This window comes from Colobus angolensis, unplaced genomic scaffold (assembly GCF_000951035.1).
Source record: "Colobus angolensis palliatus isolate OR3802 unplaced genomic scaffold, Cang.pa_1.0 Scaffold19, whole genome shotgun sequence".
In the NCBI taxonomy this organism is placed as follows: domain Eukaryota; kingdom Metazoa; phylum Chordata; class Mammalia; order Primates; family Cercopithecidae; genus Colobus; species Colobus angolensis.
Window position 1 is genome coordinate 8015407 of NW_012115043.1, and position 26255 is coordinate 8041661.

The 26255-nt window shown below is 47.2% G+C and overlaps 3 protein-coding genes across 3 annotated transcripts in view; 1 reads left to right on the forward strand and 2 right to left on the reverse strand.

The window, feature by feature from the left end:
* Nucleotides 1–3014, forward strand: part of HERC1 (HECT and RLD domain containing E3 ubiquitin protein ligase family member 1) — a 248445-nt gene extending 245431 nt beyond the window's left edge. The window contains exon 79 of the mRNA XM_011940429.1: nucleotides 2366–3014. Within this exon, the coding sequence (XP_011795819.1) occupies nucleotides 2366–2551 (186 nt within the window). The 3' untranslated portion in view covers nucleotides 2552–3014. The remainder of the gene's footprint in view (nucleotides 1–2365) is intronic.
* Nucleotides 3015–9502: 6488 nt separating this feature from the next.
* FBXL22 (F-box and leucine-rich repeat protein 22) lies at nucleotides 9503–13890 on the reverse strand. Its single transcript, XM_011940430.1, has 2 exons — nucleotides 13505–13890; nucleotides 9503–9981 (listed from the first exon to the last, which is right to left on the reverse strand). The coding sequence occupies exons 1-2, from the start codon at nucleotides 13855–13857 to the stop codon at nucleotides 9654–9656; spliced, it is 681 nt and encodes a 226-aa protein (XP_011795820.1). The 5' UTR covers nucleotides 13858–13890; the 3' UTR covers nucleotides 9503–9653.
* Nucleotides 13891–19671: 5781 nt separating this feature from the next.
* The window catches only part of USP3 (ubiquitin specific peptidase 3), an 89551-nt gene continuing 82967 nt past the window's right edge, over nucleotides 19672–26255 (reverse strand). The window contains exons 13-16 of the mRNA XM_011940566.1: nucleotides 22746–22864; nucleotides 22381–22494; nucleotides 22185–22252; nucleotides 19672–20476 (exon numbers count right to left, since the gene is read on the reverse strand). Of these exons, the coding sequence (XP_011795956.1) occupies nucleotides 20311–20476; nucleotides 22185–22252; nucleotides 22381–22494; nucleotides 22746–22864 (467 nt within the window). The 3' untranslated portion in view covers nucleotides 19672–20310. The remainder of the gene's footprint in view (nucleotides 20477–22184; nucleotides 22253–22380; nucleotides 22495–22745; nucleotides 22865–26255) is intronic.

Below are 26255 nucleotides of genomic sequence, written 5' to 3' on the forward strand. Positions count from 1 at the left end.
ATGGTCTCGATCTCCTGACCTCGTGATCCGCCCGTCTCGGCCTCCCAAAGTGCTGGGATTACAGGCTTGAGCCACCGCGCCTGGCCCTGATTCACATCTTGATACTTCTCATGTTCTGGTCACAATGGGCTGCTTGCCTTTCTCCGCAGTAGACCAGGCTGTTTTTAAAACTCTGTGCTTTTATGTAACCTGTTCCCTCTGCTTTAGTAAGTCCTCCTTCGCACCCCTTTCCTTCTATCTCTGGCAAGCACTTACTCATCCTATAAGCCCAATGCCAGTCAAGTCCTCCAGGAACCCCTCCTAGATGCTTTCCAGGAGTGCCCCTACCATTGCTGAAGGCAGACCTAGCCAGACTCCTTCTCTCCACCTCCTGAACACTGGGTACAGCCCTCAAACCCAGGACTTACTGCATTCAGTTAGGAGTGCCTCTCCTCCCTCTGTCTCCATCCCCACTCTTCACAAGCCCCCTCTCCCATATGAGCTGGGCAATTCTCTGAGCAGGGCCCATGATGTTTGCTCAGAAAACAGTAAGGGAAGTGGGGCCTCTTCACACACAGGCCCTTCCTGCCAGTTTAAGTGTCTGGCTTTCTGGTGTTTTTCCAGTAGCTACTCTTGGAGGTTGCTGTAGCCAAAGCTACTCCTCCCCGTGCTGCCTCCTGAGGCAGCAGGCCGTTGCTCTGCTCCTGGGCTAGGCTTGCTGGAGAAGCCACGTGCAGGAAGGGTTATAAAAAGCCTTTCCATAAATTTTCTGCATGACTTGCCAAGAACTGTAAGTTGTAAATCTGTTTTCTTGCTTCAGAGAGAAGTAGGGAGGAGGAAATGGCTCATTTCTATTCAGCTCTGGAAACAACCCTTGCCTTGTATCTGTCCCGGGCTACCCCTGCCATTTTAGGAGGCCTCAGGGTTGTCAGCCTCAGTAACTGACTACTGTGGTCATTTCCTCTGTGGCTTTTAGATCTTTTCTACAGTACTCACATTTAGGTCACAGAGCCACCTAGTGGCACCTCCCTTCCTTGCTGCTTTCAGTTTTTCTGTGTTGAGCTCTATGTCATCACTGGCTCTGGTGCATTTGGGCTACTGGGCCGTCCACCTCCCATAGCAGGACATGCGGCTCACCTACGTGTGGGCTCTGCGGAGGAGGGCTGATTTCGAGAGGATGTTGAGTGAGAGAAGACAGGTTCTTTTTTTTTTTTTAAGCGAACCTTTTAAAAATTTATAAAAACAGGCCGGGCGCGGTGGCTCAAGCCTGTAATCCCAGCACTTTGGGAGGCCGAGACGGGTGGATCACGAGGTCAGGAGATCGAGACCATCCTGGCTAACACGGTGAAACCCCGTCTCTACTAAAAAATACAAAAACTAGCCGGGCGTGGTGGCGGGCGCCTGTAGTCCCAGCTACTTGGGAGGCTGAGGCAGGAGAATGGCGTGAACCCGGGAGGCGGAGTTTGCAGTGAGCTGAGAGCCGGCCACTGCACTCCAGCCTGGGTGATAGCGAGACCCCGTCTCAAAAAAAAAAAAAAAAAATTTATAAAAACAGTATAATGTCATTACTTTTATTACGAATTGTTTAGAAAATAGTTGTATTTGCAAGGAGGGATAAGGAACATATATAATCCTGTCTCTCCAGTAGTAGCTATTTTTACCTTTGTGAAATTCCTCGTAGTCTTTGCCTCAATTGTACAATTTTTTACATGATGTGTGTAGAATTTTTTCTGCCTTTTTTTAACCTCCTAATGTATCCTGAACACCTGTTTTGCTGCCAGCCATAATTATAATTTTAAAGGATGCATCACCATCAGTTAAATGGATGGACTGGGGTTTAATTGACTGCCCCTTCCTTATGTGAGCTGTGCGAGGCAGCCAGGTCGCAGCAAAGGAGGCAGAATGCACGTGAGGACAGGAAGAGGAGAAGGGGGCAAAGAGGTTCCCGTAGCGGGCTGCACCTCACAGTTGTTCTTTCCATTCTACCTGCTCTGTTGGGGGATTCCTGCAGCTGGCTTCTAGTCTGTACCCTGTTGATGGATGGGTACGAAGGACAGGTGCCTTCTTACTACACTCTCACCCTGTGCCAGGCGCTGTGTGTAGTGTATTCTCTCAAGCAATCCTGCCAGTCAGAGCTTCTCCTCACTTTACACACACAGACACTGGAGGAGGTGAGGAGAGGAAGGAACATCTTCACCCAGAGCCTTGAGGGCCACGGGGCAGTAGGGCCTCGGCTCATTCTATCTGGCCCAGTCTCTGTGTCCACTTGACTTAACCATGTGGCCATGGTAATTCCATCTTGAAGGCAGGGAGAGGTCATGGGCAGCTCCACTCCCCTTATGGCACTCTGATGTTCCCAGTCACAGCTCTGGGTCTCTCTCCACAGCCTTACGACAGTCTGCCTACCTCACAGACCTGCTTCTTCCAGCTGAGGCTGCCCCCATACTCCAGCCAGCTGGTCATGGCCGAGCGCCTGCGCTATGCCATCAACAACTGCCGCTCGATCGACATGGACAACTACATGCTCTCAAGAAACGTGGACAACGCCGAGGGCTCCGACACCGACTACTGACTGCGCGGGTGCTCTCACCCTCCCTCCTGTCCCTCAGTAATGCTCACTTCTGATTTGATGTTGATACACTTTTATGGTAACTACGTAGATGTTTTAGGAACATAAACCAACATTATAAACAGTGGCCACATTTAGTTATTCTAAATGTAACAAAGAAATTAGATGTTTTTATTTTTCTGTGATTGTACAAAAACAACAAAAACAAAGTGCTCTCAGTCAGGTTTTTCCCTCCATATTTTTGGTCACTTTTGATAAGTTTGCATGAAACCATTTTGGTGCATTTTTAGTTGGGAATGGTACCTTTTTGTAAACCCACCCAGTGAACATGAAATTGTACATTGTGTATAATTGTTCATTAGAAAGGACAGTTTTACATGAATATTCATATATTTATTTTGTTTTAATTTGAATTGCCTGTTCAGGGTTCCTTATGCAGAGAAATAAAGCAGATTCAGGAATTGGAGCGTGGCTGTTGGTATTGCTTCCTGCGGAGCTTCTGACTGGGGGCTACCATTGAGGCAGACATGAGCCCAGAACACAGTGAGCTTCCAGGCTGGTCTTGCTCTCACGGCTTTTTGACCCATTCAGAAACATTCCTTTACACTGAGGGTGGGCTTTACTTGGAAATAACATAGCGGGGAACCATGTGGTTCTAGGAGACCCCTCTGGGTTGGAAGCCCCTATTTTCCATTGTTCTTCTGTCATCCTGGGTCTCTCTCACTTTGTTCCCTCAGCTGCTCCACCCCTGTCAGCACCAGCCATCCTTCTCTGACAGCCCTGGCTAGCTAATGTGGAGGGCGACTCTACCGCACAAGGAGGAAGAGGACCACAGTAATGTTGTCTGGCCCTTCCTGTGAAGAACCTACAAAGACAAAATGAGCACGTGATGGAATTAAAGAACAGGGCAGTTTACAACATGTCTCTGTGGGGAGGGCAGCCAAGGGGAAGGTGTTACAGAAAGGCCAGCTACCGCTAACAGGCACTTAAGCGTGTATCAATGAGTGAATGAGTGGGTGAATGTGTGAATTAGTGTGAGAACTGATGAGTGGCTTTCACATCCTTGAATGATGGAATTGTGCAGAGGGCTGGGGAAGGGGTTACATTCTTGGTGCTCAAACTCAGCCAGCCCCTGCGGGCCCTCAGTGCTGTGTGTGTGTTCAGCAGCATCAGGGTGAGTGTGTGTGAGCATGTGTTTCTGGGGGAAGGGGCTGTCTTGAGAGCAGCTGGGAGGGCTCTGGCTTCTTGGAGTGTGTGCAGGAAGACGGGCAGGCCCGTGGACAGCGTGTCTCCCTCACCTACAGCCAGTTAATGCCACAATTTTGCCAGCTAAGATAATGTGGTAAATGGATGTTTCCTAGTGAGGGTATCTAAATATTTAGAGTGGTGACATCTTTGTTTTATTGAAAAAAGGCTTCAACTAGAATTGGGTCTCAGGGAGGGACTACAGCTTTTGGGGGAACCCCCGGAGGTCTGGGTAAAGATGAGCCTTTAATACCGATCTAAGAGCGTAGTCAGTAGCATCGTTGAAGGGCTCTGGGCTTGAAGCCCTCCTGCTGGGAGTGGGAAGGTCCTGCCTGGGCCTCTGGACCAGGAGACAATTTCTCTAAGAAAAGAAAGGCACCTGTGCTGCCAAGATCCTGGACGAAGCCAGGAGAGGCCTCTTAGGGTCTTCTGAGCCGCTTCCTACGTCTCTCTTGCTGAGGTGGGCTAAGGACATGCAGAACAAAGGATATATCTGCAGCCTCTAAATTCAAAATAATGCCTCACCCTATGCTGCTGCCACAGTTTGCTCTGGACTGAGGGGCAGGAGCACCCCCAGAAGACCGGCACTCATGGTTGCAGGTCCTGGGCTCAGGACTAACAGACAGCTGCTCAAGTTTGACCCTGTGAGGGGAATCTGCACAGTGCCATGGTTTTATAACGCACACTGTTCCTTTGCCAGAAACCTGTTATTTCCTCATTGTCTTGACTTTTTTCATTTTTGCTAGTTGCCCAGGCTGGTCTGGAACTCCTGGCCTCAAGCAGTCCTTCCACCTCGATCTCCCAAAGTGCTGGGATTATAGGCGTGAGCCATGGCGCCTGGCCTCTCTTGACTTTTTGAAAATTCTGGAAGAAGGGGAAGCACAAGTCTCTGATCTGAGGAGTTGAAGTGGGCCTGGTCAGGCGCTTCCCTTGGTTCACTTTCAGCTCTTACAGAGGCTTAGGCAGTTGCTTGCTGGCCTCATTCACTTAAATACTTGGCAGTTTTTATGACCCTTAAGCAGTCTCAAGAAAACTTTGACCATCAGTTTTTAAAATTGAACATTTCTGGCTGGGCGCGGTGGCTCACACCTGTAATCCCAGCACTTTGGGAGACCGAGGCAGGTGGATCATGAGGTCAGGAGATCAAGACCATCCTGGCTAACATGGTGAAACCCCGTCTCTACTAAAAATACAAAAAATTAGCCGGGCATGATGGCGGGCGCCTGTAGTTCCAGCTACTCAGGAGGCTGAGGCAGGAGAATGGTGGGAACCTGTGAGGCGGAGCTTGCAGTGAGCCGAGATTGCGCCACTGCACTCCAGCCTGGGCGACAGAGCGAGACTCCGTCTCAAAAAAATAAAATAAAATTTAAGATTTCTCCTGACATCCTTCGAAGTACGGCTTTGTTCTGGGCCTCCTAGCTTTGTGGCGTTTGCCCAGGACTTCTGGCCGGATGAAGCCTACATCTGGTGAGTTTGGTTGTTAGCCAGAAGCAGATCTTGGGCATTGAATCCTAGAGCTGGAGGGAAAGTCTCTAAGGGGTCAGATGATCTCTGCCTCTATAAACCAAGAATCCAAGAGCAGGAGAGGGAAAGCTGGGTCATAGGTGTGCCCTGGCTAGAACTGGGAGCCTTTGCTTCCTGTCAGTGTGCCGTGGTAGAGCCAGGGGGGCTCAGTCACTTCCCCTCCAAACACTCATCCTGTGCAGAAACAGGCCAGTGTGTCCCTGCAAGACAAGCCTCAGAGCACCACCTCCTGCCAGCAGCCTGCTGCCTCCTGGGCAGGGTCTGGAACCCTTGACCTAAGAGCGTGTGGCCCTGGTCTCTCTGCCGGCACTGGGGCCCCTGTGCAGACCAGCAATGTGGTCACAGGTCAGCCTCCAGCCAGGGAGCAGTGTCCTGCCCCAGTGGTGAGGTTCTTCCTGATCTCTCCCACCACCTTATCCTGCATGTGACCATTCGCTGCCTTGGCCAAACCTTAGAAAGAGTTAGCATTCCAGGAGTTGAGGGAAAGGCTGTGAGGGCACAGAAAATCCCAAGCCATTTCTGGGTGGCTCAGGAATACAATCAGGCTCCCATCAGCCCTGGCTCACCCCTTCCCTGGAAATGCCTAGGGCTTCTTGACCTTTGCCTTTGCTGTGCCATGCCTGCCAATGGGAATATCCTCCTTACGGTTGGAACCTGTGGGAGCTGGGATCAGCCCACAGGCCCAACTCAAAAGCTCCGACTGCCACAAAGGGTGCCTGGCTTACCCACAGATAGGCCTGGCTTGCTTCCTCCCAGTGCCTGGAATTTGTGTGTTGTACCAGGCACTCAGCTTTTCTAGCCCCCCAAGGATATGAGGATACCTCCCTCTATCCCTGTCTTCCAGGCACTGCACATTTAGACATAATCTCATAGCAATGTCACAGAGAGGGTAATGGTCCCGTTTTACGAATAAAGTGAGGCTCAGAGATGTCATATCTTGTCAAAAGCTATGGATGGCAAAGCTTGGAGATCACTCAAGAACACCCCTTCAACCTCAGCTGCATGTCTCCCAACTAGGGCTGAGTCCCTCCAGGTAGGGCCTGGCCCAGCCTATGGCCAATACCCAGTAAATGCTTGTGAGATGAATTAGTTGGTGGATTAAGCCTGCAGGGGGCCCTTTTTTCTATGCTAACCTGAGTTTGAAAGGGTTGTTTTTTACTTTTTAATTTAGTGGGGAAGGGGCACAGAGATTCCATGCCCTCCCTGGACATGCCACCCTCCCTCCAGGAATCTCCATGCATGTAGCTATCTGGAAGCTCCAAAAGGGGTTTTGTAGATTAAGTGAGGTGTCGCGCTCTGTTAAGTGCATGCCTGGTGGTGGTGAACAGTGTCTGTGAGAAGGCAGAGTGGAGAGCCATGTGTCTCCATCAGTGCCCGCCCTCTGGGGTCACCTAAAATGACCCTTCGCTTCAGAACCCAAAGCTCCTCTGGCTAAGGTGGGGGCCAATTTGGGTCCCTAGAAACAGCACTGGCCACAGCAGCACTGCTTGAGTTCTGTGATCACTATGCCTTGGGGTGCAGGGGAGTTACTAGGCATTGGAGGGTTAACCTGGGAACTTAACCCTCTCTACGAAAGAGCTTCCATGGGAAAGGGGGGTCATCGGGGAATGCAGATTGCCCCATTCTAGCTTAACCTACAGTGACCTCTGCTTTACATAATCACAATCCTTACAAACACCCCAAAAGCAAGGTTCACTTGTTATCCTTAGTACTCAGATCAGAAAACTGAGGTTTGCAGAGGGCCGATCTGTCCTTGGTCACAGGGCTAGAAAGTGAGGGACATGGGATGGAAACCCAGATCCATTAGATCCTGAAGCCAGGATCCTGTTGTTCTCCAGGCTAAGCTACCAATTTAGGACAAATAGAACATGCTGGGAATTGGGGCTTATTGGAGATGATGAAAACGAAGGCCTGAGGCTTAAGTGGCTCTGTTGTAGACAAACACTGAACCCCCTGGAAGCCTGAGCTTGCTTTCAACAGTGTTCAGAGTAATGGGAGAAAAATTAATTCCCATCAAGGCCTCTCCAGAGTGCAAAGCAATGGTGAGCAAACCGGGAAATCACCAAAAAGCAGCCTGGGTCTCACAGGCTAGTAGCAGGGTCCTGCCACTCCACTGCAGCTGGTGGTGTGACAGAGCTGGCTCTCCTGACGTAGGGATTAGAAGGGATTATGCTGGGCCAGGGCTTACTGTGGCTACCCTGTTTCTGGAGTAAGCACTGCCCCAGCCAGGAGCCCTTTGGCAGTCCCCAGAGGGGCTGGGGTGGGACAGCGTGCTGCTTGCCTGTCCACATGTTCTTCCTGGAACAAAATCCAGGGCCGCTGGGACTTCACCTGACTCTCATCTGTATATGGGGCCCTGGTTCCTTCTGGGGGTACATTGGGCTGAGGGGGAACGTTCATCTCTTGTTTCATCCTCACATTAATCTGTGCATCCACTGCTACCCCATCCCTTACCGTAACCAAACAAAGCAGGTGCAGACGTTTGAATTAACAAGAGCGAAGTCTGATAACAAAAAGTAAATTTATTACCCAAAACTAGTAAAGGGGGAAGTAGCCAGATTGCTATTTAAAGTAACTGCTTCAATGTTTAGTGGGGAAAGCAATTTTTAGGGGTTTTGAAAGGGAAGACTGGATAAGGAAGGCATGCAAGAACTGGGCTGACTATGTGTCTGTGTGTTTTGTCCTGGTGGCTAGCTTGGGTTTCAGTCCACCTGGATTTCGGGTTGACATTATTTTAACAATGACCAGGTTATTAATTAGCCATTTTGAAGTAATTTTTGGAGGTTTGCAGCTGGGTCTCCAGACTTGGTCTGTCTCAAGACTAGCCCCTGAAACTTCTAAGACATCGCACAATTAAATAGTAGCATACAGTTAGATAAATGAAAAGGGAGCATATCCGGTGAGAAAGGGGAGGGATGTGGAGTCGATTTTAAGGCTAAGGAGAAAGGCTTTTGAGTTGCCTCAAGGTTACATTTTGAAACCCAAGAGAATGGGGAAAAGAAGGTTTAAAATGCATGAAGTTAAGCTGCGGGCTACATTGCTCCTCTGATATCTGCTACTCAGCTTCCCTGCTCATTCACTCTGCCCCAGTCACTCTGACCTCCTTGCTGTTCCCCTAACACATGAGCCATGCCTGTAGTCCGCGGCCTCTGCACTGCCTGTTCCTCTGCTAGGAGTGTCTTGGCCCCCTGGCTCACTTCATACCTTCAAATGTCATCTTCTCAGTGAGGCTTACATTGGTCAACCCTTTCTCAGAGGCTTCACTCCACCCCCCAATCTCTTGCCGGCAATCCCTAATAGCCCTTGTTACAGCCTGCACTTTTTTCCAAATACTTTCTACCTTCTTTTTTTTTTTCTTTTTTTTGAGATGGAGTCTCACTCTGCCGCCCAGGCTGGAGTGCAGTGGCACGATCTTGACTCACTGCAAGCAAGCTCCGCCTCCCGGGTTCACTCCATTCTCCTGCCTCAGCCTCCCTAATAGCTAGGACTACAGGCGCCCGCCACCACGCCCTGCTAATTTTTTTTGTATTTTTTTAGTAGAGACAGGGTTTCACCGTGTTAGCCAGGATGGTTTCAATCTCCTGACCTCGTGATTCACACGTCTCGGCCTCCTAAAGTGCTGGGATTACAGGCGTTGAGCCACCGCGTCCGGCCCTTTCTACCTTCGTATATACCAGTTACCTGTTGTCTCTTCCCCCACTAGAAGGTAAGCTTCATGAGAACAGAATTTGTCTTTTTCCTTGCTGTTTCCCTATTTAAGCAATGAATTCAGGAACCTGTGAGTAGGGATCAAGCTGCTCTTTAACACAGAAGAAACACCTGGCCTTGGATGGGTGAAGGGCTTTATCGCAGCTGGCGCTGAGTGGAGCCGGAGTGTGAGCAGCGCCCGTAATGCTCCTCGCCTTTTCCACCCACCCAGAATCCTCCCCAGTGACCCAGGACCAGGCGGCTGCGGGAGGGCCGAGAGCCTTCACTAAATGTGACACATCAGTGACTACAGCGCTGAAATTGAAATTGGAAGCCCAGGCTTGTGTTCATGTCCAGCAAATCCAACAGGTGAAAAATCTAGCTTGTCATCAGCTTATAATGGTTCCATTTTCAAAAGCGTAGCCAGGGCTGCTGGTTTTGTTTTTAAATGTTTGAGGCTTTTTTTTTTCTTCCAAATCATTTATTTTTCCCTTATGATATGAGAACAGTAGAAAATATGGGTAACTATGCAGTTTATGTAAGCATTCAACAACTGGGAGCGAATTTTCTACAATTGCGAGTGCAGTCGCTCCGGGAGCGCATCCGCCCCAAGAAAGGTGGGCAGGCAGACGCGCGCGCGGGCAAAACCTCAAAGAGGAGCGGCTCGGGGGCTCTTTCTGCCCCTGCGCCCCTGCTTCCCCTCCTCCTGCTTTACCGAGGTCACTACCGGGGGCCCTGGAGACGGCGGTCCCCAGAGTACTCCGGGAGCCGGCCGGGTCTCGCGGGGTCGCTCCGCCCGGAGGCTCTCCAGACCCCTGCGCGCGGCAGCCCTGGCCCCCGTCACCCCTGCGCGCAAGCCCGCGAACTCCGAGTGCTCAGGTCCTCTCCACCGAGGTGATTTCGATTCAACGGCCATCGGAGTCCCCGAGGAAGGTGCAGGCGCCTCCCGCCGCCATGGGAAGGGCACAGCAGAAAGCCTGGGGCGTAAGCAAGAGGGGAAAGGAGGTGGTGTTGAGTGAGAACCAGCCGAGTGTTTTCCAAACATCCATTTAATCTTGCTTTTCTCCTATATATAAAATCTTAACGTGAGGTAGGGTTTCTTATCCCCACTGTGCAGACAGGGAAAATGAGGCTCAGAAGATGCGGTGGTGGGCTGCATGGTGGAAGAGCTGGGTTCGCAGCCAGGACGGTCTGAGGCTGCGCTCCTTCCCCGGGGACCGCGGGGGGCGGTGTCTAGCGCGGCAGAAGCTTGCCGAGGGCCGCGGCGGGCGCGCGCGGGCGCGGGGGCTGGTCGGGCAGCATGGCGGCGCTGTGCTCCGCCCGCAGGGCCAGGCGCGGGCACGCGGCGCGCAGGTGGCGCAGGCCGGCCGCGCTCACGTTGCGGCAGAAGTCCACGTGCAGTGTCTGCAGCGCGCGCCCGTCCGCCGCCACGGCCGCCAGCGTGCGGTTGGTGACGCGCGCGCAGTTCTCCAGGCGCAGTGCGCGCAGGCGTGGGCAGCAGCGCAGCAGGCTGGCCAGGCAGTCGTCGGTGACGTGGCCGCAGCCCGATAGCGTGACAGACGCCAGGTTGGGGCACCTGTGAGGAGAGTGCGGTGACCCGGGGCTCACTGGCTTGTTAAAGCCACCCAACCGTCCCGGGGGACTGGGTGGACTCATTTACCGAGGAGGACTCGGGCCCTGCGAGGTGAAGACACTTGGCTGCGATGACACAGGGTTCCACGTCGACTTTCTGGCCGCCCCATTTTCCCTGTTCTTTCTGCCCCTGCACCCTACCGTACCTTCATTTGCGTGGGTTCTTGGCTTGTAGCCTCGGGAGCCCTAGTGGGAAGCCCTGAGCCCGGCCCAGCAGAGTTCTGGGGCTGCTGTGGACAGAGGGAATGCCGGTTCTAGGAGCCACAGCCCTTGTCTCTTTGTTTCACTCTGGATGTGCTGCCTTGCAGGGGAGCGGTGCGTGGCTACTGTCTGCTCCAGTCTAGCTTCAAGCCTGAGGCCCCTGAATGTCCCGGCGGGACGTGAGTGGGAAGAGGGATTTGTTTCCTTGGAGGTGGCTTAGTGACAGGCCTATCCCAACCCTCGAGGCGGTGGGGGCACGCGTCAGCATTGAGTCCGGGTTCAGCGTAGTTGACTAGAGCTGTTTCTGCATCCCCTGGGCCACCAGCCTGGAAAAGGGCAGGGATTGGAGGCAGCTAGACGCAGGCCCTGAGCAGGTACAATCAGGGACACCCACCCAGGTGGCTTGCCCAGAAAGCTTGGGGGAACCCTCTGCTGCAGCCTCATCAGCCCCTCCCAACAAAAAAAAAGATCTTGAGCCAAGTTAGACTTGGCTTATCGCCACGTCAGTCACTCACAGAGCCTTCGTTTGCTCTGCGTGGGGGAAATAATGTCTACCACTGGGGTTGGGAGGAGCCTGCAACGGGGCCTCCCACAGGCAGTCATAACCCGCTTTCCCTGGAAACAAACGGGACCAGCCTGCTTCCAGTCCAGAAGGACCGACTAATGGGCCAGGGCCTTGGCTCACCGCAGCCAGAGGGAGCTAGAGTCTGGGCTGGGGAAGCGTTTCCCTCCCCCCCCCACCGTCAGCCTCCCCTGCAGCTCCGTGACTGCCCCTGGCTGGGCAAGCTCAGCTCCTTTGTGCCTGGGGTGGGAAGTAAGGCACTAAAACATGCTGGGCGCAGCCAGGTGTCACACCGAACCCAGGCCTCCTTCAGGTTCATGCGCCTTCGTTAGTCACCCCGTCAACCTCTGCACCCCTAGTTTTGTAAGTGAAGAAACTGGCCCAGGGAGCTCAAGTGACTGGCTGGTGACTGACTTGCTGTCAAACCCAGGACAGATGTCTGAGCCTTGCTGAGCGCCACTTTCTCATTTGTCAAGTGGGAGGAATGGTTACCTTCAAGGTGGTTATAAGGATTAGGTGTTTAAGCCTCAAAGGTGTTGGGTGATCTTTTCCTCTAAGAATCTTTGGAATAATTCTAATACAGGGAAGAAACAAAGAGCGACCGTCCCTGCCCAGCCATCCTCAGCCATTCCTCCCGGCCCGAGCCGAGTGCCAGAAGAACCAGATTCGGTAGACGTTCATCATACCTGCTATGTGCCAGGTGCCACTGTGTCATTCTCTTATCGGATAAGAAAAATTTAGCACATTTTACAGAAGGAGAAATGAGGTTGCAAGAGTTTAAATATTTGAGCTGGGATCACATGGTTGGACGAACTGGGTGACCCGGCAGAGCCCTGACAGCAAAGCCTTTTGCTTTTTATGTGACAGCAGGGCCCCTTGCTTGATCAGTACAGTGGCCTGGGAGGTCCACTTCACACCCGCAGGTTTGGAGCATTAAGCTCGGTTCTCTTACAGTAAGAATGGAACAATTTCAGGGCATGTTCTGCCATTCGCGCCCCGCCCCTCGCCATATCACTCTCTAGTCTGATTCTTGGGCCTTGTTAAGCCCATCAAAATGGCCTTGTCCAGTCAGGGCCCAGCCCCAAGTCCATCTTCTGTTTTCTCCCAGCTCAAAAGAAAGGTGGGGTCACTACGCTGTTTCCTTCCACTCCTGTAGTGCTGCCAGCAAATAGCAACTACGAACTTGGGTGGCAGTAAACTGGCTGAGCCTAGTTTTCCATGAACAGCAGGCCCAGTTTGATCAAGGGGGTGTTTTTCCTCGAAGGCAGCACAGGACTGGCAGAAGCTCAGTGAGAGGCTGGTTGAGTAGCTCCGTGTTCTTGCCTGGGTCACTATACCCATGAGGCTGGGGCCATGGAGGGAGTCTGGCCTGGTGGTTCAGCGTCTATGTCTGTGTCTGGGGTGGGGTTAGCAGATAAACACAAGATGTACTTGGGACATACTTACACTAAAATATTATTCACTGTTTATCTGAAATTCCTATTTAACTGGGCAGCCTATATATTTGCTAAAATCTGGCAACCCTAGACTGTGGGCAAATCACACCACCTCGTGGAGCATCAGTTTGCTAATTTGAAAAATTAGGATAAGTCACCCTCCTTAGGAGTACTGTGTAAATCAGTCATTTATCTACTCCTGGAGCCTGGTTTGGCTTAGCTGACCCCAGCACCCTGGCTCCCCCACCTCTCTTTCCTCCACATCGTTTCCCAGGCCTCGGGGGCTGCTTGCTAGGCCTAATGGAGGGGTGAGCTGATTGCTGCATCTGGAAGCCTTTTCCCAGAGCCTGACCTTGAAAATCCAGGCCCAGCTGGACCCACCCAGCACTTAATGACTACCAGTATGGAGGCCCCACTTCCTGGTGTTTGCATGAAGCAGCTCCAGGACCTGTGAGGCTAAGAGGAGGATTAGCAATTGTTTCCCTCTTGATTTTATCATCTCCTGGGGACCATGCTTTGGGCGGGTCTGGATGTCTGCCTTGGGCCTGCCTAGTCTGAGGCACCCCGAAGGTGGAACCATCTTGGTCTCGTAATTTGCTCTTCCCTGCCCCGCAAGAGGGAAGCCAGAGCTAGCGGGGCCAGCACTGCTCAGGAGGCAAGGTGGCCTACCTGTCGCACACCTGGAGGAGGAAATCATTGACCAGGCGCTCGTGCCGGCTGCAGATGCTTCTCTGGAAGGCACTCTTGAGCCAGTCCTCGATGCTGCACACCTGCACGCGGCTGGAGTGCCAACAGATGGAGAGAGTGCGGAGTGCCGGGCCCAGGAGGAAGTTGTCCTTCCGGAGTTCAGTGAGGGAACGGAAGTGCAGCAGGGACCAGAGTGCGGGGTCCTCAAACACCTCGTGGAGCTGGGAGCACGTCCTGGCGAGGCTCTTCCTGCTGTCCTTGTCTAGGAAGGAGAAGAGGTGCAGCAGGCACTCCCGGTTGAGCTGGGTTATGTGCATGGTGAGCAGTGGCCACATGTGAGTGCAGCTGCAGCCAGGGGACGGGCTGACCTGCCTGCTCTCCTCCTCCCCGGCTCTGGGCCGGTGGACATATATGGTTGAGGAATGGTGTTTATTTTTGGCTAACAACTGGTGCTGCAGCTCTGAGGAGGGGTGAGGGAAGAAAAGCCAGGACCCAGACATACGTGCGGCAGTCTGTGGTTCGGCTTCTGTTCAGAGGGATTGGAGGTCCTGGCAGAAAAGGAGCCTATTGAAGTTACTTTCCTTAAAAGGGATTTTTTTTTCCCTTTAGCTGACAATGGTGTTTAGCGGCAAGCACTTTTGGCTTTTCCCGAGGCGTTTTCTTTGGCGGTGGCAGTGGCGGTGGCCAGGCCAGCTCTGTCTGGCTTTGCAGTCTCTACTCACGGGGAAGGAGTCTAATTGTAGATGTTACCTGGGTTGATTTTCTAGTACATCAGTGTGGAATCTTTTGCTCCACCCTTACTAGGAAGAAACCTGTTGTGTGTGAAGAGCTAAGGGTGACAGTTGTGAGTTGTGAGCAGAGTACATGGCTGCTGCCTCCTTCCTGTTGTTTTTGTGCCATACAGTAATTGTCTCCAGGCTAGGCTGGTTGGCCTTCAAGTCCTGCTGCCTGCCACCAGGCAGGGGGATTTTCCTGAGCCTCCCCAACAGCTAGATTTTTACCCTGAGTTGTTTCATGAGAGATTTTACTGAAGTAGCTTCTTTCCAAAGTTGTGTGTCTGTGTCTTATTGGTGTTTTGTGGTTGTGTAGTTTTGGTCAAGTAGTACTGAGTGTGTGTTTTAAATTTAAATTTACTTGGCTTTACATTTTCTCACTGGTAAGGCCTTCTACTATGTATGTATAACCTGTATTTCCCAAAATGTCAGGATGGATGAGGTAGCTCTTAATGTGAAACTGCTTCAAACAATTTTAATATTTTAGTCCATCTTTGCCTTTAAGTTGACCACACACCATCCGCTCTGAGTGCCCTCTGTTCCCTCTTGGAGAAGCCAGTGGGGCCACCCCTGCCCTCTCTGACTCAACTCTAGGCCAAGTTGCCTGGAGGTACTATCTGTGAAGCTCCCCTTTCCTGAGTACCCGAGGCCTCACCATATGGCAGACCCGTTTCCTCATGCTGCTTCGCTCCCAAACCCAGGACCCAAACTTAACTCCCTAAAATCCCAGGTGTTGTTTTTTGGTTTGCTTGGGGGATGCTGATATGGTGCAGCTGTATATGCCATGTTCTGCCTAGGCAATAGTGAGGAGAGAACGGTTTTTCCTCTGCCAGCCTAGGGACTACCACCTCAGTGGTTACTTTGTTCTCCCATTTGGAACAAGAGGGAATGGGAATCTTTTTGTTTTCCCATAGACACAAATGAAGTAGCCTATGCTGAACCCACTTCTGGAACTAAGGTTTGGTCAGGGCTGGTGCAGCTTTGCCTTTAAAGGCAGAAAGCAGTCAAGCAAAGAAGAAAGTAGCCATTGTCAGTGGCTTTCCTGAGAAGCCAGCCTCAGCTGGTGCCCCTGTGCCTCCATTACTCCCCTGTGCCAAGATAAAGTGCAGCGGGGGAGGGGGATTCTCTTAAAAACAAACCAAGGAACAGTCAAAAGGAAGCATTTCCCAAGGAAGGGGAGCCAGCTACTGCTGCTATTTCAAGCTCATCGATGTAGTGCTCAATTATAGCTGACACCCTAATTTAGGCTCTGTCTAGGTGTACTTCTCCACTTAAAATGGATGCTGTAATACCACAGGTGGTGTTATTAGAAAGCTGCATTATCTTCACTTTCCCTCCCCAATCCTCCGCAAACCAGTGCTTTTCAGAGGGCTGACCCTTAGAAATAGGTGGTTCTTTCAACTTCTTGCAAGGCCAGAGCGGTACTTGTGCCTTCCACTGAGTAAGAGTCACTGCTTCAGCGTGGCTTCCAAGTTGCACTACTGCAGCCCTGCTGGAATGGCAAAAGATTGGCAGGGAGCACATTTAGAGCCTTGCCCCTCTGCTGTTGCTCCAGGTAGGCTGCAGGAAGCATCCTAGACTACCAGGGTCGGGGGGAACATGCTCCTGCATGCTGCAGAGGGTCTGAGGCACAGCCAGAGGAGGTGATGAAGCTCTGCCCCTTTGGCCTTGTCCAGAGCTAGGCTGTTTGGCAGCAGTGACAGCAACCACGCAGCCTCTGACCAGCACAGCTGCCAAAAGAGAATGTGCCCCATGGAACAAGGATGCATGACAGTTTGAACTGCAGGAACCTGTGTCTTCAATTTTAGAAGACTGACAAGAACAGGCAAAGGACGAATGTCGAAACAGGGTTCCGTCTGCAGGAGGCATGGGGGCAGAGAGGTAGTCTACAGGAACTTAACTGTAAGCAGGATGTTTGTTTAACAGCAGTTATTTGCCTGTTTTACCTTAAAAGATGACCAATATCCTTTGCTCAGAACCTCAAAACTCATGCCTCAGGGTACAGTCTAGCTCTAAAGGGGAGGGAAGGGGCCTTATTTTTGTAAGATCAGTAGTCATAAGAGACTGAGGGTGATTTCACTGAGCAAGAGTGAGTGGGACCTCAGGCACCTGACTGTAGGCACTAATCTCCTGGCCATCACTTTGCCCGTACAGGTCACTTCATCCTGTTCCAGGTACAGCAGCTCCAAATCGTGGGGATTCTGTAAGAGCTTCCTACCTGTTGACCGAGGAGGCCCACAAGTTGAGTAAGTACATCATCATTTATGTGGCTCCACTGAAAAAAGGTGTTCAGAAATAAGTCAAAAGGAAAGAGAACAGACTTTTAATGATACTTTTTTTAAAACAGTTCAGGTTGGTGAAGCAGAAAAGGGATGTGATTACAATTTAAATGAATCAGCCACTTGCACAATTAATCTTCTTGGCATCATACACACTGGGTTTTAATGGAAAATGATGACATCACAGCATGACCAGCGCTCATGGAAGGCAGTCTAGAGCCCATCACGCTCACACCTGAGGGGAAGGCACTGCACCCACTGACAAGACGCAGAGACCTTGGACTACAGACAGCACCACATGCCCACTTCCTCCTCGCCTGCCTATGGCTACTCCTAGTCACCTGGGACCCAGGCCTCGGCTACAGGAACAGACTTTTTCCATGGGCTTTTCCAGGGCCCAAGTGAAGAGGCCACTTCAGCAACAGAGGGTACAGGAGCGAGTTTAGGGGCTGGTGGAGATTAAAGTGGGATAAGTGTATCTAAATAGACTTATGTACACTAAACCAATGGAGAGGTTTGGCTTTAAGAAATAAATATGTCCCCAACCCCAGAAACCAAGCTGCTGAGTAGGTTCCACAGGTGAGATACACATTTAACTCACTCTGGGCCAGTATACTTGACTGGTTTAATTCTAGCATATTTGTCATCACTATACACTGAGTAGAATACAGTGGATAAGCAAAGGTTTCTCCACCATGGAGAGAGATTTGTGTTGCCACAAACTGTTTCTATCACCCACCTGTGTGGGAGGACTTCTGAGAAAGTTTTCTTGTTCCAAGGAGCCATGTGACTCAGTGCGAGGCCCTGCCTCAGCAGAAGCTCTGAGCGAGAAGCCACATATATTGCTGGAGACAACATGGCACACGGGAAAAGCCCTGAAGAGCACAAAAGATCAGCTTTCAAAATAGGTGTGGTAAGGCTGCACAGTTAAAATTAAAATACAGTAGGCACATTTACATCACTGGTGTTCAAGTGCACAATTCAAATGGATCCAATCACTTTTCTAAAGAATCTTCATACCATTCAAACGTTTCTGTTCAAGTAAAACCAACCAATAAAAACAAATTCAGAGAGAAGATGTATTCATCTCTTAAGCCAACAGCATCACCTGTCTGAAGACCACTCTGCCTGACAAAGTAGTCCAATGTTGCTGAAGTTCCATTTGGTATAAAAATACAGCTTTTTTTCACCATCAACTCTGCCCAGGCCCTTACTGTTCAACAGCTGCCTGTTCAGAGAGACTGAAGATTGAAGGATCAGTGCTAGAGGTTACAGCTGTCTACCTTCTAAGCAAAAGAGCCCGGATTCATAGGAGATACTTCGCATGATCACAGGAGACACTCACATTTTAGGTTCAATTAGATGTGGTGTTAATGTGTGATACATCAGATCAGGTTGGGGCTGTCATTTTTGTAGATCAGAACTCGTCAAATAGCAGAGTTTCATACAGTTTAACCTGATGTAATTTAGCGCTGTAAATTAACTTAAGCACACATTTCCCTATTATCTTTTAGGACTCCAAGTTGTAAGACCTAAACGTGATGGCAAAGCTTTATTCTTTGGAGTGAAAATTTAGAGCAGCACTGTCCTACGCTGTCTGCGGGTGCTGAGCACTTGAAATGTGGCTAGTGTGACTGAAGGCACTGAGTTTCTAATTTCAATTTCAATCACATGTGGCTAGGGGCCATTGTACTGGATGATATAAGTTTACACATAATTGCAATTTGCTCCTTGTCATCTTAAAGTGTTTAGCAGATTGTGTTCTGGGAAGATGTGGGATTTATCCAGTTAATATTAAAATGGAAATGGAGCTACATCTGCTCCCACAACTTCAGATATCCAACCTGAGGGAAAGCCATCAGACTGTTCTTACATTCATAAACTTACAAATAAAAAATGATCAAGATGTTTTTAATAGAACGGGCTGGGTGTGGTGGCTCATGCCTGTAATCCCAGCACCTTGGGAAGCCAAGGCGGGTGGATCACTTGAGCCCAGGAGTGCAAGACCAGCCTGGGCAACATGGTGAAACCTCATCTCCAGTAAAAATATTAAAAATTAGCTGGGTGTGGTGGTGCCAGCTACTTCGAGGCTAAAGTGGGAGGATAGCTTGAGTCTGGGAGGTTGAGGCTACAGTGAGGTGTGATCATGCCACTGCGCTCCAACCTGAGGGACAGAGTAAGACTCCATCTAAAAAAAAAAAAAAAAAATGTCTGAAAGTTTTGTTGGCTTAATACAAGATACATTTTGTTCCTTGTGGAGAATTGGTAGGTTACGTCTACCAATGCCCCCCCCCACAACCAAAAAAAAAAAAAATCAAAGGACTGTCTTAGAACACTTGTAGAAACTACAACTGCTTTCTTTAAATGGGATTCTGGTTCCAAATTTGAATTTGAGTTTTTTAAAAACAAAACTGGCTGGGTGTGGTGAGGGGGGCAGATCACCTGAGGTCAGGAGTTTGAGACCATCCTAGCCAACATGGTAAACCCCTGTTTTTACTAAAAATCAAAAAAAAAAAAAAATAGCCAGGTGTAGTGGTGGGCACCTGTAATCCCAGCTACTCGGGAGGCTGAGGGTGCAGTGAGCTGAGATCATGCCACTGCACTCTAGCCTGGGCAACAGAGCGAGATTCTTGTCTCCAAAAAAACCCCCAAAAAACAAAACGAAAACTCTACTTACTCAAAATGAGAATACTTTCAACTTCTCCTCTCAGGAGAGGCCAATGAGAGGTGTTAAAACCCAGAGCAGCAAAGATTCTAAATTTTCTCCTGTGGAAGCGCACCCCCCCCTCAGTGACAAACTGAAGTGCAGGTGATGAGCCAAGTAAATCGCAGAGGCTCACACCTCAGACTCGGGTGCCAAACACAAGCAGTAAGTCTAAAATGGACATGCCGTGACTTCCAGTGCTACAACTAAGGAGGAATGAGAGACTGATTCAAAAAGGAGGCAGACGCCATGGCTTTACCTCACTGTAACACCTATACCATATCAGTGAGTCACAACATTTTTTTAAACATTACATGTATTTGGTCTTTACTCCCATCTTGCCTCCCTGCAAACAAGTATGCCCCAAAACCAAAAAACCAACAAAGAGAGTAATTCTCGTATTTGCAGGACAAGTACAACTGAACCAACAAATTTATTTAGTTAGTGCTGATAAACAGCAGCCTTGAGAGACAAGCAGTAATTACCTGGTCTACTTAATGATGCCCTTTGTTATCTTTTACAGGCAAAAAGAATGATTACTCAGCAGTCACTGTGAAATTTTGTGGGCCACAAGTTGTGTGCACACATGATCCTTGATTTAGAGACAACCTGATCTCCATTACAGCTGTGAAAAGACAGCAGGCAGTTGTGTCACTCTTCACAATAAGGAACATATCTTGCTTTCAGCATGTGAGAGGAACAAAAGCATTGATGTAAATGTGCCTCATAGTGAGAACTGAAAACATTAACATAAAATAAAAAAGTCAAATAAGACTAAGTTCTTAAAACTACATATAAAAATTGAATTATTACAACTAAAGCAGCAAATCAAAACATCTGCTGAGGTTTTCTGGTAGAACAACAACAAAATTAGTTGGTGCCCGTGTTCAGTAAGTCACTACCATTGACAAAACTAAACCCAAAATAGGAAATTGAAAAGTGCATAATGAAATTAAATCTTGGATCAAGTATTTGTGGAAAACTGGAAATGTTTCTCTGGTATGGTTGATGAATGATGATTTGGAGGAGGTATTAAAGTTTATCTGATCCAGCTTTGGCCTGGCGTTCCACGTAGAAAAGGATGTAGGCCTTTGCCTTCACCACAGTCTCCTCGTCAGTCAGTGTTACAGTACTGTCATTGAAGTGGAACCAGCGGCCTTCGTGAGTTGCATATGCTGTGTAATGTCCAGAACCAACCCTGTAAAGGCAAAAGACCAAAGGAAAAAAGGACCTCAGAAATCACAAAAAGACCTGTAAACTACATAATGTTAGATTTAAATTTTAGTAAGAATACATCCTAGACTTTTAAGATGCTTACTAAACTCATGTTTTTACCTTCCTCCAAACTGACCAGAAATCGAGGGTTTGCTAGAGTACAAAGCAGATGGCCCTGGACTAATGGAGAAAATACAGAGGGGGAACTCTCAACCTAACAAGCACAGGTCAAGGCCTACGGAAACATGGAAAACTACGTACCAGGTTTTCCCATCAGAATCTTAGGAAAAAACTAAGCTTAACAAAGAAGGGCACCCTTCTCTGACACTGTGGTCATCGGGGCTCTCCCCTCTCAGCCTGACCTACCCACTCACACACGGAACCTTAGAGTCAGCCCTCCAAGAAAGAAGGCCTGCAGGTAGAACAGACCTTCGTAACTGCCAGGAAAACCCTATTTAAACAATAAAGATCCATCTCATCATTTACTATGCATTTACTATGATTCAGAATAAACCACCAAAACCAAATTTTAAAAATATTTAAGCTTTTTGCATGCCTACAAAATCAAATTTTTGAGAGGAAAGAAATACCAGGAAGAACAAGTAAAGCGATCGATCAACCCTGAGGAATTGAATGCAGAAAACCTAGGGGAACTTTAAATTTTTAAATTAGTGCTAATAGTTTCAAAAAGATAGTGCAATCATAAAACAAGAATAGGCTGTTATGAAAAAGTTGTCAGAAAAATGTGATTGATGTAATATAAATATTTCATGGAGGAGCTAATCTTTTATTTGGGTACAGATGAAACCCAAATTGGTGATTTGGAAAAGTAGGCCATGGCAGTCCTTAGAAACAGAGACAGAAATCATTAAAGAGTATTTAAGACATGTGGAAGAGAGATCCAGGAAATTCACTATGCATATAATAGGGGTACAGAGAACAAAGAATGGGTTCAGACCTATAGTATAAACATTTTCATGAGCTGAAGGCACCAAACTAAAAGTGTTCCTACCAACTACCAAGCAGGAATACATTTGATGATATTTAAGTCCAAAGATAGAGGATCCTCCATACTTCCAAGGGGAAAAAAGCCCAGGCGTCTATAAAGTAGTGAGAATCAGACTTGTCCTTCATAACACTATGTGAGTGTAGATGTTACTTTATTGACCTCACAGCTGTGCGGGAAAAGGATTTTCAACATGGAGAGTCGTTTGCCCACATATAGTAGTCTTAAGTTTGAAAGTAGAATAGCAACTCTCAGACCAAAAACCAGGTTAGACCCCTAATACAAACTTTTAGGGAAAAAAATTAGTGTTATTATTTAATAAGACTTAAAATGAGTCTTTACAGTAGATGACATGGAGTAAGTTATTCCAAATAATTTCCCCTTTTGCCCCATTTAAATTTCAATTGGTAAAGGAATAAGCAACTTTGGAGTCTATGGACAAACAGACCGGGTTCTAAATACTGGGTTCAAATGAACCATTCTCCATTTCATTTTTATTTACCTTCCCTTAAGGCTTCATAACATCATCTCAAGAGTACTCTTCTACAGCAAAACTGAAGGAAATTTCACCTACTTTATCTGAATCCAATTTTTAGGGAGAACTATCAAGAGTGGTACAAAACTGCAGGTCATTGGGCTGGCCACCAGGTACTCCCACCCACCAGAAGCTAGCTGTTGTACTCACCCGGAACCATGATGCACCACCACAGCGGCGAGGTCATACAGGCAGCTCTCCGGGCCACTGTTCTCAGGCTACAGAACAAGGAAGAAGGAGCAATGGTCAATGACATCAGTATCTTGATGACCTCTAACCTCTCCGTGTGATGACAATCTTACTGAAGAGCCATTTTTTCACCATGCTAAAAAGGTAACCACCTTACCTCTAGTAAGTAGCATTTCATGTCTAGGCCTCTCAATGGAAATTCTACATATGTATCAACTTTATTTCTTAAATATGCTGTCCAATGAAATCTTTTCAAATGTAAGCATAGCACCTGGAGGACAGAGATGAGGTCAAAGATTGTGAACACCTAATTTGCCTTTCAAAGTCTGATACTACTATCAGTTCAGTAAATAACATTTTAGCTGCCCTATCAATCATTCTTCCATGCATACCTTATGCATTCATTCTGTAAACCCTAGAGACATACAGAACAGTTCACATAGTGTAAAGTTATAGACATGGTCTTAGCAGTCAAGCATTTTCCCCTTGGAAATTGCTTCATAACTCAAAATCAACACTCACCTTGGGTAGTTTTTGAATCCAAAACTTTTTTGTGGACTTTTGTTTCTTTTTGCATTTATGGCACATATATAACTCTGTCTCATCAAGTTCTTCTAAGTCAGTAAAACTGCGAAGACAATCTAAACAAATTGATTTTGGCAGCATTAAAACAAGATACCTTTTCTAGAGCCAATGTACTGTAGAAAAAAGACTGAACTTTGAAGCTGAATGACCCAGGTTTAAAATCTCAGCTTTATTAGCTATACGACCTAAGGAAAGTTAACCTTTCTCAGTTGCAAACTGGAGACAAAAAATAATACCTACGCTGAAGAACTATTGTAAGGGAGACAAATAACATATGTAAAGCACCTGGCATCATGCCTGACATCTGGTGATCAATTGTGTTGGTTTTACTATTAATGAAAATTCATCTGGATAATTCTGATAAAATGGTTTCCTGATGAATTTAAAGTTTCAATTGTGGTTTTCTGTCAATATGTTACATGATAGAGGACAAAGCTCCAAGCTCATAAAAAAAGTCAAATTTAGATCATTTAAAAATCAACATAGATCACAGAAGGCTATGCTATCAACCTTCTCTGTCCAGACTCTGTACTCTCAGTTCCTAGATAAATCACAGCTACATTTTTTTTTCGTTTAAAGATGTAATTGTGTAACCTGGGGTTTAGTAAACTACAGTCCTAAAACATCCAACCAGCCACCTGGTTTTGTAAATAAAGTTTCGCTGGAACACAGCCATGCCCATTTGTTTACATTACTGTCTGGCTGCTTTTACGCTACACCAAACTGAGTCACTGGGGCAGAGGTCTTAGGTGGTGCAAAACCTAAAACACAGCAAGTCCTCACTTCATGTCATGGCAGGTTCTTGAAAAATGTGACTATGTGAAGCAGTTTTTTTCTCATCAATGTTATAACTAAACATTAAAGGAAACTGTTACTGGAGGACCTGCTGTATGTCATTTTGCTTTAAACTTGCAGTTTCCAAGAAACTACTGATGACATTAAATGAAGACTTACTGTATTTACTCTCTGGCCCCTTTGCCAATTCCTGATGCAATCAGATATTCATAGATCTGTATAAAACGCACGTTATTCTGTAGAAAAAATATGAATGCCTATGGACCCCACACTTGGATTTTCTCGAGTACTCAAGGAGCCAGGGTCTCTGTGCACGGCCTCTCCTAGAGTTGTGCAGTGGGCAACCTGTGCAGCCATGTGCTTCTTACCAAAAATAATTCCCCTTCCTCTGCCCAGAAGTAGCCATTATCCTGACTTTTATGTTAATCATTTGTCTTTACAGAGCATGTATGTATCTTTAATGTATTAGTTTAAAGTTGGGTAGCAAGCAGAAACCTAGCTGTGTATAGAAAAGCACTCTTGTCTCTGTACTCAAGTTTCCAAGCCATAGTCAGCCTTTGTGTCTGTGACAGTAGCAGACAGCGCCCTTTCAGGGAAAGTTGGTTGAGGCAAGGTGTGGCAGAGGACTAGACAAAAGTCTTGAATATGCCTTTGTTGCCTGATCTCAGTACCTAGAAGGCACATCCTATGCCTGCCTCCCTACAACTCACTTCTCACTTCTTTCTTTGAACCTTTCTCAACCTCCAGTGGACAGTTACCATTCTTTCCTCAATTTCCCACAAATACTGGAATTGCCAACCTGGTCAACCTGTTATTTTATGTCAAGGATGGTTCCTGGGAAAGGACGTATTATATTTTGACATTACATTTCCTGAAGCAAGTCTCAGACTCTACACTCAAACTTGCAAATAGAGTGATGATGTTCTCAGGAGCCTCCCAAGTCCCACATCTCTGGCTACAAAGAGCACTGACTACACAGCAGACTGGCTGGCCCTGACAATCCCTTCAGACTGATCACTATGGTGCTTGTGAGCTCTGCAGCTGAAGTCATGGACGCTTTCATCAGCAAGTATTTGTTACATCATGTAAAAAGCTATCGCCTTGGCGGGGACAGGGCGGGTCATAGGGAGAATAAGAAATGAGGAAAGGAAACAGAATTTTCCACATTTAAAATCATCATTTGAACACTCAAACTAGAAAAAGGAGAACTTCAACATGACAAAGGCCATATATGAAAACCCACAGTGAACATCACACTCAATGATGAAAGACTGAAAACGTTTCCTCTAAGATCAGGAAAACAAGGATGCTTACTTTTGCCACTTCTGTTCAACATAATATTGGAAGTTTTAGCTAAAGCAACTAGGTAAGGAAAAAAACATCCAAAATGAAAAGGAAAAAGTATAATTATCTCTGTTGACAGATCACATGATCTCATGTAAAAAACCCTACAGTTAAAAAAAAATTAACTGTACGTGAAAGCTATAAAATGTTGCTGAAAGAAATTTTAAAAGACATAAAGACATCCTGTGTTCATGGATATGAAGACTCACTATTGGTATCAGTTCTTCCCAATTGCATCTATAGATTCAGTGCAATCTCAAACCAGCAAATTATTTTGTGGATGGTGACAAAATTAAAGTTTATTATGGAAAGGCAAAAAAGACCAAGAATAGCAAATACAACACTGAAGAAGAACAAAATTGAAAGACTGATATTACCCAACTTAGACTTATTACAAAGCTATAGTACCAAGACAATGTGCTGGTGAAAGAAAGAAAACAGATCAGTGGAAGAGAATAGAGCACCCAGAAATAGACTCATACAAATACAGTCAACTGCCTATGACAACGGAGCAGAGACAATACAATGGAGAATGGATAGTATTTTCAACAAATGGTACTAGAACTGGACATTCACATGCCAAAAAAAAAAAAAATCTAGACACAGACCTTTTATTCCCTCCGCAAAAACTATTAAAATAGATCAAACGTATAAAACTTTCAGAACATAGGAAAAAATCCAGATGACCTTGAGTTTGGCAATGGCTTTTTAGATGCAACACCAAAGGCACAATCCATGAAAGAAGGATTTATAAGTTAGACTTCATTACAATTAAAAATTTTTGCTCTGTAAAAGATACTGTCAAGAGAATGAAAAGACAGGATACAAAATCAACACACAAAAATTAGTTGCATTGCTACACACTGACAATGTATTCATTATTAGGTATTTCCAAAATGGAAATTAAGATAATTCCATTTATAGTAGCATCAAAAAGAATAAAATACTTAGGAATACATTTAAGGAGACAAAAGACTTATACCTGAAAACTACAAAATATTGCTGAAATAAATTTTTAAAGACATCCTGCATTCATAGATTAGAAGGCTTGATGTTGTTAACATGATTATTACTACCCAAAGCAGTCCACAGATTCAGTGCAATTCTTATCAAAATCCCAATAGAAATTTTTGCAGAAATAGAAAACCCATCCTAAAACTCATATGGACTCTTAAGGAATCCTGAATAGCCAAAACAATTTTGAAAAAGAACAAAAAAGTTACAGGACTGACACTTTTGATTTTAAAACTTACTACAAAGGTACAGTAATCAAACAGTATGGCACTGATATAAGGACAGACATACAGA